The 14,661-nt window shown below is 28.8% G+C and overlaps 1 protein-coding gene across 1 annotated transcript in view; it reads left to right on the top strand.

The window, feature by feature from the left end:
- Nucleotides 1-14,661, top strand: part of LOC109609633 (inactive dipeptidyl peptidase 10) — a 187,205-nt gene that overhangs the window by 127,021 nt on the left and 45,523 nt on the right. The window contains exon 3 of the mRNA XM_049961319.1: nucleotides 7,176-7,389. Within this exon, the coding sequence (XP_049817276.1) occupies nucleotides 7,176-7,389 (214 nt within the window). The remainder of the gene's footprint in view (nucleotides 1-7,175; nucleotides 7,390-14,661) is intronic.

The raw sequence follows: 14,661 nt of genomic DNA, 5'->3' as shown, positions 1-14,661 counted from the left end.
AATAATGTCATTTTAATTTTCCTACTAAATTGTTTACCAGATAAAACAAGTTATTATTGAATATGCACCACAAATTTTTCTGCGGCTTTTACAAATGACAAATCTATCATATTAAATTATTAGTAATATACTTTAAAATTAATTTGCATATTGATAATTATATATACATTTATTCAAGGGTATATTTTTTATAAAATTGAAACCGTGTAAATGATTGTTAATCACACACATAAAACTAGTCCTGCCGTAATCCTAGCCCTAACAAAAACAAGTCGCAACTTCCCTAATCACGGACCCAAACTCCCGACACCGCCGATTGCGATCTACAATTGAGCCGACAAGAATTTTTGGGTCGCCGTGAACGCAAAGCTGCGGACATTCCGGTTATCCTAATCAAAGGGATCGGGGGCAACACATGTTACCGATTTCATCCGTCGCCGCTCCCTCGACTTCATTACTTATTCTCCGGGGCTTAAAATTAACACCGGGCTTTATTTTTAGGAGCTCCGTTTCCAAATTCGTTCCCTCTCTCGATTTTTTTAAACGTGCAACCTTGTTCCGGAAACTCCGGCTTCGTATCTGATTGCAGGAGCGTTTTTCTTTTTTCATCGTTTGAATTGTAACGGATTAATTTTGGATTGAATTTTTTTTTTTTTTTTTTTCAAGTTTGAATAATTCATTGTAACAGCCACTGTTGTGTATCGATCCGGTTCGAAGGCGATTGTCCTGCAGGTCGCAGAAAAATGGACGTCCCCGAGAGTGGATACCCTTCGGGGAGTCCTTTCTGAATGCTAATGCAAACGTTTGTCTGCGTGTATGTCTTAATTCACTGTCTGTCAGCATAAATAATGGACGCGATCCGTCAGAGACGAGGGGTACCTGTGGAGTAAATTCGCCCAGTGTTTTATAAATTGCCTGGCAATTTATTTATATATATATTTAGACAGTCTGACCAAGTATAAGGCAGCCCATAAATATCTGTTTTCAGCGATTATTTATATGTTTTAGTTGATATAAAGACTAAAAATGATTTTAAATTTAATTTTTCTAATTATTATTTTTTATTTATGGTGCTTTTTTATTACTAACATATAACGCTTCTTCTAGAAAGCCTCTAACTTAACTTCGATTTTATGCTGTGCCCTGATGTCTTTTTTTTTTGGTTGACTCCAGAAATGATCAACTGGATTGAGATCTGGTAATTTGACAGGCTATTCTATCCCTAAAATTTGATTATCCTTGAACCACAGGTTGTTAATAGTTGATTTTCTGGGATTCTAATTCCTCCAGGTCTGTGTAACCATATTTTTTTATTAAAAAGAAGGGAAAAAGAAAGTGTATACAAAAAAAATGATGTCAAAATTAGTTCAATAAACAACTGATTTTATACTGATAAGGTCCTAAAAATTTTTGCAGTTTAACAGACAATTTTTCTTGATAAAATTATAAACTACAATTTAGATCAAATAATTAATTTTATAAAATTAATTTTATGGCTATTAATAAATTTATTAATTTAACTGAATTGCACATAATAAGTAATGATAGATTTAATAAATTTCAACAAAGTCTGAAAATTAATTGTTTATATCTTTTAGAAATTGTAACTTAATACATAATTTCATAGTTTCATAAAGTAAAAATTTAAGTTAACAAATCACCAGAATAATAATTAATAAATTATGTAATTGTAAATGTTTATAATGATTCGGAATTTATTAAAATAATTAAATATTAAATAAATAAGATTTAAAATACAAACATTATATTATAAAATTGTTTTGATTTTTCTTTCTTAAAATGAAATAACAATGAAATATTTGAATAAAAAAATCGAAAATTAAAAAATTTTATTTATGAAAACTACAAATTATATTAATATTAATTTAATAAATATTGTATATATTATAATTTTTAAGTTTTGTTACTCATTAAAATAATATGTTAATTTTAGAGAATCAAAATTTTAATTCAATATTTTATAATAATGTAAGATTAACAAATAAATAAATAATAAATTATCATTATTTTAGAAAATATTTTAAAATTTTTAAATGTCCAGATATTTTTTATAAAAGTAATAATAATTTCTCATTTTTTTCTTTTCTTAAATAAAAATAAACAAACAACTAAAGATTTCAATTAAGAAATCGAAAATTAAAAAAAAAATATTTAATTACTTTAATAAATAATTTTATAATTTTGACAAACATAAACTAGATTATTTATTAATTTCTTAATATATTTTTTGTCCCTTCATTCAATTTTTCATTAATGAAATCAATTATACAAATTTTAACAAACAAAATATTTTTTTTTATTTTCATTATTTTATTATTTTTAGCTGATCTACTTCCTCCAGGTCTGTGTAACCAAATTGTTTCATTAAAGAAGACAGAAGAAGGAAAATAAATCTATTTTTACCTCCTAGGACACCCTGTATAATAGTTCAAATTTATGAATATTGTTGGTTAAAACGTTAAGAAATTTCTTCTCATAATTGGACTCATTATACCATAAAAAATTCACCCAATACTCTTTTGTTGAATGTCTGTAGCTTAAAACCCATTCTAATGGCCTCATATTGGTTTTAGAAAACCTTCTAAACGAACTTTTCTCGTAACTGTTGTGGCTCTCACCGATCCACCAACTTTAATAGACGAAATAATAGAAATTTACACCTTCTTTACGACTTTAATGGCTTCCCAGATATCCGTGTATGGACCTATTAATTATGTAGAATAAATCGGGATTACCCTGTTTGACAGTAAAAGAAACAATAAAAGTTTGTAAAGGAATTTCCATGGAATTAGAGGAAATATCGCTGGATGCCTCATACTTCTGACCATGCCTACATAAATAACGTCTCTGGTTATGCGAAGATCACCCCGGATTTGCGAGATAAAAACGAACGACCGACACAAATTGTAACGAAAGTCGAAAACTAGTCCCAGCTTCCGACAATTCCGGCACGACATCAAACCGCAACCGTAACATTAACATGCACATGTTGCCGTGCATTACAAAGCGACGATTAGACATTCGCAAAAAAAGTTTCCGGCGTGTGCACGTGAAACCGCAGCGCGTTGCACCGTTTCACCGCCTTTCCACCGCCGCCACATGAAATTTATATACGTACGTAAACGTCGACTTGTAGGAATTGTTGACGGGATCGATGGCGGAACGGAACTATTGCAAATGCGTCGGTTCGAAAAATGGGGAAAGATATAAAAAAAGGTTGTGTGAGTTGTGGGAGGAATATTTCGTCGTATTTTCGTTTCGCATTCGCATTCGCACAGTTCTCATTACTTTAAATCTTTTAACGAACGTGACACGAATTTATTCGCCGGTGGGAAATTAATTGTGCAATTTGTCGAATTCAATTTGCGTGCGATTTCTTTTTGTTTATTTTCGTAATTTGTTGATCGTGCTTTCGAATAATACTGCTAATCTGTCAACAACAATAATATTTATTAAAAAGTATATTTTTGTGAACAAGGTTTGACGACTGTAATTAAAATAATTAAATTTCATTACAATTAATTTTCAAATGTGTTGTTTGAGTGAATGAAACATTTGATTGTTTGGAGATCGATTTCCTAAAAAAATATAAAATCTTTGTAAACAACTAATTAACGGTCACAATCTCTTAAATCGAAATAATTGTTTTCTTTGTTTAAATTTATACACAAAAAGTATACCCAAAAAAAATTATTTATTTTTATTTTAAACCATAAAATCAATCGAGTTCAATAAATAACTGATTTTATACTGATAAGGTCCTAAACATTTTGCAGTTTAACAGACAATTTTCCTTGACAAAATTATAATTAAAATCTACAATTTAGACAAAATAATCAATTTTATAAAACTAATTTTGTGGCTTTTATTAAATTTATTAGTTTAACTGAATTGCACATAATTTATGAACGATAATAAATAATGTTATAGTTTTCAACGAAATCTGAAATTAAATTGTAAAATTATTAATTGTTTATATCTTTCAGAAATTGTAACTTATACTTAATTTAAATCAATCAATTATTTAAATTTAAATTTGAGGGACTGTATTTTTCCAGGAGTAACTGTAGGACAAAATATGTAAATTTGTTAATAAAAATAATCTATAGTTGTTTCTAAGACTGGTGGTCAAAATTTAGGACTAATATGAAGAAGATCTTAATAGTTTTTTTCCAAAGTTTGTCCACCATCTCCATAGGAGAACCTTCTTCAAAAAGTCCCCCAGGACCTGGGGCATGGACACCATCACTATAGTGGAAACCTTCTTCAGAGAGTCCCCCAGGATCTGGGGCATGGATATCATCTCCATAGCGGAAACCTTCTCCAAGGAGTCCCCTAGGACCTGGGGCATGGACACCATCTCCATAGTGGAGCCTTCTCCAAGGAGTCCCCTAGGACCTGGGGTATGGACACCATCTCCATAGGGGAACCTTCTTCAAAGAGTCCCCCAGGACCTGGGGCATGGACACCATCTCCATAGTGGAAGCCTTCTCCAAGGAGTCCCCTAGGACCTGGGGTATGGGCACCATCTCCATATGGGAACCTTCTTCAAAGAGTCCCCCAAGACCTGGGGCATGGACACCATCTCCATAGCGGAAACCTTCTCCAAGGAGTCCCCTAGGACCTGGGGCATGGACACCATCTCCATAGTGGAGCCTTCTCCAAGGAGTCCCCTAGGACCTGGGGTATGGACACCATCTCCATAGGGGAACCTTCTTCAAAGAGTCCCCCAGGACCTGGGGCATGGACACCATCTCCATAGCGGAAACCTTCTCCAAGGAGTCCCCTAGGACCTGGGGCATGGACACCATCTCCATAGTGGAAGCCTTCTCCAAAGAGTCCCCCAGGACCTGGGGTATGGACACCATCTCCATAGGGGAACCTTCTTCAGAAGGTCCCCAGGACCTGGGGCACGGACGGAAGAAAATACAATACCTCAAATTTAAATTTCAAAAATTCATATTTCCGTAACCTTTGCTCAAATCTTGTTTAAATTTGATATGTATTATCTTAAAATATGTGCTTACAATTCAATGTAATAAACTTTGATTAACAGCTATTCTTAAGATATTTCAGTTTTAATGTTTGAAGAAAATTAAAGTGAATATATTTCATAATTTCATAAAGTAAAAATTTAAACTAACAAATCACCAGAATAATACTTAAATTAATGTTTTGAATAATCCGGGATTTATTAAAAAAAACTAATCATTTCCTGTTTTTATTTTTTTTTTTTCTTGTTCTAACTTTTAGAAACTTAAATATTAAATAAATAAAATTTAAAATGCAAAAATTATATTATAAATTTGTTTTAATTATTAAAATTATTCAGCTTAAACGTTGAATTAGAGAAATTTTAACATCTAAAACTAAAAAAAATATATATATTTAAACCAACAAATTTAAATAAGATAAAATTTGACAAAATCAAAATTTCTATTCAATATTGTATAAAATGAACAAGTATTTTAATTGTTATCAATATTTTAGAAAACGTTTTAAAATTTTTAAATGTATTTTATAAAAGTAACAATAATTTCTCATTTTTTTCTCCTTTATTCAATTTGTCATTTTCCTTTCTTAAATAGAAATAAACAAACCATATAAACAAACAACTAAATATTTAAATTAAAAAATCGAAAATCATAAATTTATTTATGAAAACTACAAATTATATTAATTTAATAAATACTGTAAATAATATTATAATTTTTTGGTTAAAGTTTTGTTCATTAAAATAATATGTTAATTTTAGATAAAATTTGACTAAATCAAAATTTTAATTCAATGTTGTATAAAATTAAAATGTACGAGATTAACAAATATTTTAAGTGTTATATTATATATATTTTAGAAAATATTTTAAAATTTGTAAATCTTCAGATATATTTTCTAAAAGTATAAATAATTTCTCATTTTTTCTTCTTTTATTCAATTTGTCATTTTCTTTCCTTAAAATGAAATAAACAAACCACATAACAAAACTAAATATTTAAATTAAAAAATCGAAAATTAAAAAATGTTATGTATGAAAACTACAAGTTATATTAATATTAATTTAATAAATACTGTAAATAATATTATAATTTTTAAGTTAAAGTTTTGTTTACTCATTAAAATATTACATTAATTTTAGATAAAATTTATTAAATCAAAATTTTAATTCAATTTTGTATAAAATTAAAATAATTAAATTGTCGTCAATAACAATTTCTCATTTTTTCTTCTTTTATTCAATTTCTCATTTTTCTTTCATAAATTCAAATTTTACTTTTAAAAATCTTCATATTGAACTATGAATTATATCTGTCAAATTTAATGGCTTTTTGTTGATAAAACTGAAATTAAATTTTAACCCTTGGTATAAAGGAATGAATGTAAAATTTTATAATCAACTAAAAATAAAAGTACTCTTTCATTTTATTCAATTTTTTTTATTAACGAACAGTTTGGTGTGCAAAAAAGCAAAACAATAAAGCTTTTATCAAAAAAAACATAAAAGCCTGCATTACAGTATTTTATAGCGGTGCATTTTCCTGGTAACAAAATAAGAGCAGTCCGGAATTTGTTACATATAAAATCTGGCGTTCGCTTAAAGGATTTCGAAGCCCGCGGGACAAAAAATTGAATGTAAATGAAAATATATCGCAGCTGCGTCAGACGTATATTAAAAAACCTCCGCATAAATCGCCACGTTTGGTCGGTAAGCGTATCAAGTGGAAGCTTAGAGGCATCGCAGCCGCGGAAAACGCAATAAATACTTCTTACACGGGTCGGCCGCGAGGGGGGTAGGCGCCGGGTCCAAACAAGACGGAAGGACCCTCGAACGTTGCGTTTTCCCTTTCCGTATCCATAACGATAATTCACGGGGTCCACGCAATCCCCCAAACAACGGAGGATGTAAAAAATCGCCGAACTCCGGCCGTAGCGAAGACGACAATTAATGTGCGAGAGCCCGTTCGTGGACTCAATTTAATGGGCTCAGCCGAGGCAGGAAGTGGAATTGGGGCAATAACGTCTCCTGAAATATTTATAAATAGACGGGAGTTTTATTTTCATTTCGGGTTGTTATGTACGAGCGTGCATTAAGTCAAAATTGTGTCGAACGACAACGGTGTTTTACAACCATTAATCATGTTAAACGTTTGTTTCAGGAATTGGTTGTTAGTTCGCCTAATGAGAGGAACTGGCGTGGCATCTTCATAGCCCTGCTGGTCATTGTAGCAGTACTAGGCTTAATCGTCTTCAGCATAGTATTAGTGTCCCCTCCTGAGGAAGGACCAAGAACTAAAGGGAACAAGCCAACCCTAGAAGATATTTTTCTTAAATTACCACCGCCAGCCAGGTTCAATGGCACATGGATATCAGGTATGGATTTATGAATTTAAATCAACGTTAACGCGTAAAGTTTTTCAATATAGAATAGTTTTTCATGGGGTTACATAAAAAGCCTAAATATGGAAAGCGCTTACACGATATCTGGTCGTTCTCCTTGAACGCTTTCATTCATCATACTTTGGCTGAAATAGATATATAAAGCTGTCAAATGAGATTAAAGCTTTTCCGAGGTCACATCGATGTAAAAAAGAGCAATCAAATACGTAATACGACGTTTTTTACCTTACCAACTGAAGACTTGAAAATAAATCTTCGATTCTCGTGGATATTTAATAATTTAATATACAGGCACAGTTCAAGAACTGCTCTTTCTGATAACAGAAGCTCTTTCTTTTGAAAGATCGCCTTTGTCTCAGCTGGATGTTTCGTTTCAGTCGGTCTAATGCAAAAGTTATGTACACATTCTGACTGTGAATTGTGATTACCCGGACCGCACAGCAGTTCCGACTCTTTGAGTGGGGACACATCAAAGAACATTACTCAACGACACTCCGATTTAATGGAGAACCTTTCAAAATGAGTATTCAATTTCATACTCGACTATTATTTATTCTTTTGACAACAAATAATTGAGACAATTGCAGTTATTCACTTTGGTGAATTTTTTCGTAACGCCACTTTGAAAATTAATTAATTAGCTGCGGTTTAAAAAATTTGAAGCCTTTGTAAAATGTGCATTCAATGGGGAAATAAAAGTTTCAGTTCTGCGATTAAATTTTAATTACTTTTTTGTGTGCCTTTGTCGCAACTATAAAATGTTCTGTTATAAATTGGTTATTTTGTACCGCTGTGAATATTGATCAGTTTCCTTGTTGTTAAAACGTTAAATACGGCAGCTTGGAGGCACTCGATGTTGATTAAAGCCGTTCTTTTAATATCCGATGCAGATATTCCTAAACTATTGCTAGTAAAGAGTTAATTAACTTTGCATAATAAACAAAATAAAAAATATTGATTTCGAGTTGGCTAACTTAAATTAATTTCAGTATTCCCCAAACAAATTTGAAACGAGACCGACGCATGATTGTGACACGATGCCATTGTTGAATCGTGGATTTAATGAATTTGAAAATTTTTGCCCCTTAAATAATTCACCGCTTTTGTGACAGGCTAATAAGTGCTTGAAAAGTTTGCCTTTGTTAAAAGTGCATTGAATGCCGAAAATAAAACCGGGCTCCCAGATGAAATTCAGTTACTTTTTGTGTCGATGCACAATTATAAAATGCTGTTCTGGACAAATGGAAATTTTCTGCTTTGAATATTTTTTAATCTTAAGTTGAATTGTAAAAATTGTGTTTAATTAAAGTAGATAATCCGGCAAATATTTTGTGATGATTAAAGTTGAACGTAATTAAAAGTTGTACATTTAACAATACTTCTTTTTGTGTTTTTGTAGGTTTCGTAATGAAATCTCTCGTCTTTTGTACATACAGTGATCTGGCTACATCTAAAAATTATATTTGGCAGATTTGTCAGATGGTGAAGCATTTTCTTTGTATCTTTTGCTAAAATATCTTAAACTGGTAATTACTTTTGTCAAAGTTAGTGGACGTGACATTTATCACGTTCAAATATTTTTGTAGACATATTGATTTATTTTTTTTTTGTAAATAATTTTTTTTATATATCTCCAATTACTGTAAATTATGTATATTTATTTGTGGTAATAGGATTATTAAACTTCATGTACATTTTTTTTATAAATTAGAAATATATTTAAACATATTAACATATAAAAATAACTTTATTAAAACTTTAGTGATATATGTAAGTGTATATTGCGCATTCACCAAAATTTAAACTAAATATTTTTTTATATTAATTAATTCATGAAACTAAGTTAGATAAAAAATATTTTAATCACCATTAAATATATTTCTACAGATATATTGATTAACTTATTAAACCACAGTTCAGTAAGTGATTATTTTTATAATTCTCCTAATACAGTAAAATTTAAATATTTATTTGTGGTAATAGAATTATTAAGCTTCTACATTATTTACATATTTTTTTATAAATTGATAAAAATAGTATATTTAAAATTTAAAACTTTTGGAGGTTAATTCTATATAATTTTTTATATTATAACTTTGGTGAAATATTTTAAATTACCATTAAATATATTTCATATTTCAGATACATTAATTAACTTCTTAAACCACAGTTTAGTAAATGATTATTTTTATAATTCTCCAAATACAGTAAAATTTAAATATTTATTTGGGGTTATAGAATTATTAGACTTCTAAATTATTTTCATATATTTTTTTTATAAATTGTGAGTAAATAGTATTGTATAAATTAAAAAAATTGGAGATGAATTTTTTAAATCTTTTACATTTTAACATTGGTGACATATGCAATTCTGTATTTGACATTCACCAAAATTTTAATTAAATTTTCTTTTTATATCAATTCATGAAACTAAATTAGGTGTATCTGTAAAATATTTTAAATATATTTCTACAGATACATTAATTAACTTTTTAAACCACAATTTAGTAAAGAATTTTTTTTATAATTCTCCAAATACAGTAAATATAAATTTTTATTTGTGGTAATAGAATTATTAGACTTCTAAATTATTAACATATTTTTTTATAAATTAAAAATAAATAGTATAATTAAAATTAAAAAATTAGATGAATTTTAAAAAATTTTTAGTAACTTTGGTGACATGTGTGGGACTTTGGCGCATTCGCCAAAATTTTAACTAAATTTTCTTTTTATATCATTTCATGAAACTAAGTTAGGTAATAAAATATTTTAAATACATTTCTACAGATACTTTAATTAACTTTTTAAACCACAATTTAGTAAAGAATTTTTTTATAATTCTTCAAATACAGTAAAATTTAAATATTCATTTGTTATAATAGAATTATTAGACTTCTAAATTATTATCATATTTTTTTATAAATTGAGAATAAATAGTATATTTAAAATTAAAAAATTAGGAGGTGAATTTTAAAAATTCTTTTATAACTTTGGTGACATGTAAGTCCCTATAGCGCATCCACAACATTATAAGTAAATCTTTTTAATTCAATTCATGAAACTAAGTTAGGTAATAAAGTATTTTAAAGTATATTTCTACAGATACATTAATTAACTTTTTAAACCACAGTTTAATAAAGGATTCTTTTTATAATTCTCCCAATACAGTAAAATTTAAATATTTGTTTGCGGTAATAAATTAAATTTCTAATTATTTACATATTTTTTAAAAAATTAGGTGAATTTTATAAAATCTTTTATATTATAACTTGGGTGACATATGCAAGTCTATATGCACATTCACCAAAATTTCAACTAAATTTACTTTTTATATCAATTCGTGAAACTAAGTTTTTAAGCCGCAGTTTAGTAAACAATTTTTTATATTTCTCGTAATACTTTAAAATATAAATATTTAACTGTGGTAATAGAATTACTAAAGTTCTAAATTATTTTTCTTTATAAAATTTCAACTAAATTTTCTTTTTAAGTCAATTTCTGAAATATTTTTGTGCTGCTTACATACTTATTTTAAATCTAGCAAAAATTTATAATTATAACGAACTAAATATCAGAATATTGATTGATGAAACAAGTATAGATGATCTTTAATTCACTGTATTTACCCTTTAATTATAGATTGGGCTGATATCGAACCCTTAATTAAATAGCTTCACAAAACAGACATTATTAAAAATGAATAACAAGCACTGGTTTGATGAGAAGGCGACGTTCCAGAATTAATAGCGGCTCCCATTAAATCATATCTCAATTATCCCCCAATAAGCGAACGCTTTGCCACATACCACACTAATCTAACAAATTCAGAATAGCCCCACGACAGTAATGAATATTTGCCACTCGTCTTGCAGATGGAGGGCACCGCTCAACCTATTACCCGGTCCGACACAGCGAGAATGTATCTTGTGGCGGAGTGATTTAATTCGTCGACCGGAGACGGATGCGGGCCGGACGGGGGGTACGCGCCAAATAATTTATCGGCGACGGTTCGCCATCGGATCCCATCGTTTAGGCCAGGTCAAGTTCTGCGAGGCCCGTTCACCCGGGCTCCGAAGTCGATCTCTGCGACGAATATCAATGCGAGGGTGTGTGTGGCCGCTGAATATTAATGGGGCGCGATCAATTTACCGAATTTATCGACGGTCAAGCACCTTGTGCTGTCGACGTTTTCAAAAAAAAAAAAAAAATACGAAATTAACTGTCAAAATTTCATTTCGGATTTGTTCCCCGTCACCATCTCGGATGCTTTACGCCGGGGATGATGTGTAAGTTTAGAGGTGCGAACTTTCCGTATAAAAAATTCAAATGAAGGGGAACCAGGTGTGATATATTCACTTAGGGCGTAAAATAGAAAATCTAACTTGTGTTGTTGGCAGCGTCGGGGGAACTCGTAACCCTGTTACTGTTTTTTTTTTTTACTTAGATGTCAAAGGGAGAACAGAAAAACATGTTTTCGCAAAACTTTCCCACTTCGACGAACTGTGTACATATATTTATTTAGCACATCAATAAATATAAACACGGGAGAATAATATTTGTTTGTTTTGCGATTATCCTCGGGATATTTCGTGATCGAAACGTTGAAGAACCACAATTTCATTCGTTTTGCTAAAAAAATATATACGATTTAATATTAGAACAAATTTTGTTACTGTTATCAACTTGTTACCACAATGGTATATTTTAAATTTAAGGTATTTAGGGGCAAAATTATAAATATTATTTATTTTCCGATAACTAAATAAAAAGGTTAATAATATTATATAGTCAAATTATTACTAAAATTTATTTGGTGTTTAATATGATTTTTTTTCAATGACTAAACAAAAAATGTTCTAAAGACTATTTTATTTATGTTGTTCTCTGTATAATGTATGTATTTTTGATAAAAAATCAATTTTAGATTCATTTATTATTTGATCAATTAATTTCCTTTTTAATTATTAAATAAAATAATGGTATACTTAATAAATACTTTATTTATAAAGTTATTAAACTATATTTGTATTTTATTGATATAAATATGACTGTTATTGTCATTTTAACTAATTTTATATTTATAACTAAATCGAAAATCAATTTTAGATTAATTATATTATATAACCAAATTATACCTAAGAAATTTATTTGTTATTTGTTCAATTTTACTTTTTTTTCAACGAATGAACAAAATATGTACTAAGCACTTTATTTATGGGCTTATTTAAACGATTTTTGAGTATTATATACACAAAAATTATTATTATTATTAAAATTTTAAATGTATTTAATTTGACAACTAAATAAAAAAATCAATTTTTAGAACTAAATTATTACTAAGAAATTTATTTGTTATTTTTTCAATTTTATTTCTTTTTATGGGCTTATTTAAATTATATTCGAATATTTACTTATAAAAATGATAATTATTTTTATTTTAATTATATTTATTTTGATAAATAAATAAAAAATCATTTTATAACCAAATTATAACTAAGAAATTTGGTTATTTCTTCAATTTGATTTTTTTTTTCAATGATTAAAGATATTCTAAATATTTTTTTATTTATCGGGTTATTCAAACGACTTTCGAATATTATAGATACAAAAATTATTTTAAATATATTTAATGTATTAACTAAAGAATATAATATTTTAAAACAAGATTAATACAAAGATATTGATTTATATGTTCAGTTTGGCTTGTTTTCAATAACTGAACAAAAAATGTACTAAATACTAAAGTGTTTGACGTAATAAACTGTTGAAACGTGAATATATCAAAAGTTTAGGTGTAAAGTTTTCTATTTGCGTTATTAATAATGCAAAGTGAATTAAATATCTTTATTTTACTGTCGAATATTCGTGCTAACTTGTTTCCAACATAATCATGTTGGAAACGAATTTTATTCGTTTGTCTATACATTTTAAATTAATTATAGGATGTATAAAATAATAAATTTTAATATTTTAAATAAATAATTTTTATTTTAATAAAAAATGTCATTATTATTTAAATTATGATTTATTGTTACTATTAGGTTTAAATGTATTTGTTTCCTTCGTTGAAATAAACTTGTGAAATATAAAAATATTAAAAACTTCATTTGAAGTTGTCTATTTGTGTACAAAATAGTACAACAGCATTTCACTAATATGGATGTTTATAACATATAATAATAAAACAATACATTTTTTCATGTAATTTGTTAAATTTTAACATAGAATACACATAAATAAGGTTAAATATTTTTTATATATGCATATGAATGTATTAAAATTAAACAATTTTTCTCAAAATATTTTCAACAATATTATTTTGTAGTCCAAGAAGAACATAAATTAAAATATGTTTAATTCGGTCACTAAAATAAACTTGAACTTGAAGAAACATGTATATACCAAAAGCTTTCGTGTAAAGTTTTCTATTTGCGTTGTAATAGTACAATGTGAACGAATTTTAACTTCGGATATCTTTTGTTTTACTACCCAAAACTCGTGCTAACTTATTTCCAACATAATCATTCTATTAAAACTTCCAAAACATAATTTGGTAGAACACTTTAACACCTCTAATACCTTACACAAATCAAGTGTTTTGTTACCTTAACTTATTACTTTATCAACCTCATAAAATACGGGTATTCAGTCAAAGCTTCCGGCACGTGATAACGACTTTAATCTCTTAAAAACCAATGACAAAAGAACTGCGAAAAGCTCATTGAAACGCGGCCTTTTACAGCTTCGTCTACTTTAAAACCGCGAAATAATGCACAAGTGACTGTTTATTATCTCCGCCACTTTAAATGCGAACTAAACGACACCACCTTGACCCGCTTCCATGAGCACAGTGCCAACTTCCGTTCCGAGTTACTTAATCCATCCTGTTTTGTACATAAAAATTTTATTACCGTCACTTCCAGACGGATTAATCGCTTTCCGATATCGTCCGAGAACATAAATCCACTTTCGGCCGTAATTCAATAATAACTTTTTTCCAATTAACAATCAATTTCCGGCTTGTCAGCGCGGCGCTGACTCGAATCGAACCGAAACGGACGCGGACATGCCAGAAAGAATACGCCGACTTATCTCCGCTACATACTCCATTGATTCGGCTTAATGATTTTGCGCCACACTTTTTACACGTTCCGGAGATGCGTTCGTCGACAAATCAAAAATCTCGCCGCAGAACGGTGGCTAAATTTTAATTGAAAGCATTTTTAGGTTCGGATAACGAGA

The sequence above is a fragment of the Aethina tumida genome, chromosome 1 (genome assembly GCF_024364675.1).
Source record: "Aethina tumida isolate Nest 87 chromosome 1, icAetTumi1.1, whole genome shotgun sequence".
NCBI classification, from domain to species: Eukaryota; Metazoa; Arthropoda; class Insecta; order Coleoptera; family Nitidulidae; genus Aethina; species Aethina tumida.
Note: the sequence above shows the minus strand (reverse complement) of the source record. Positions and strands in the feature narration are given on the sequence as shown.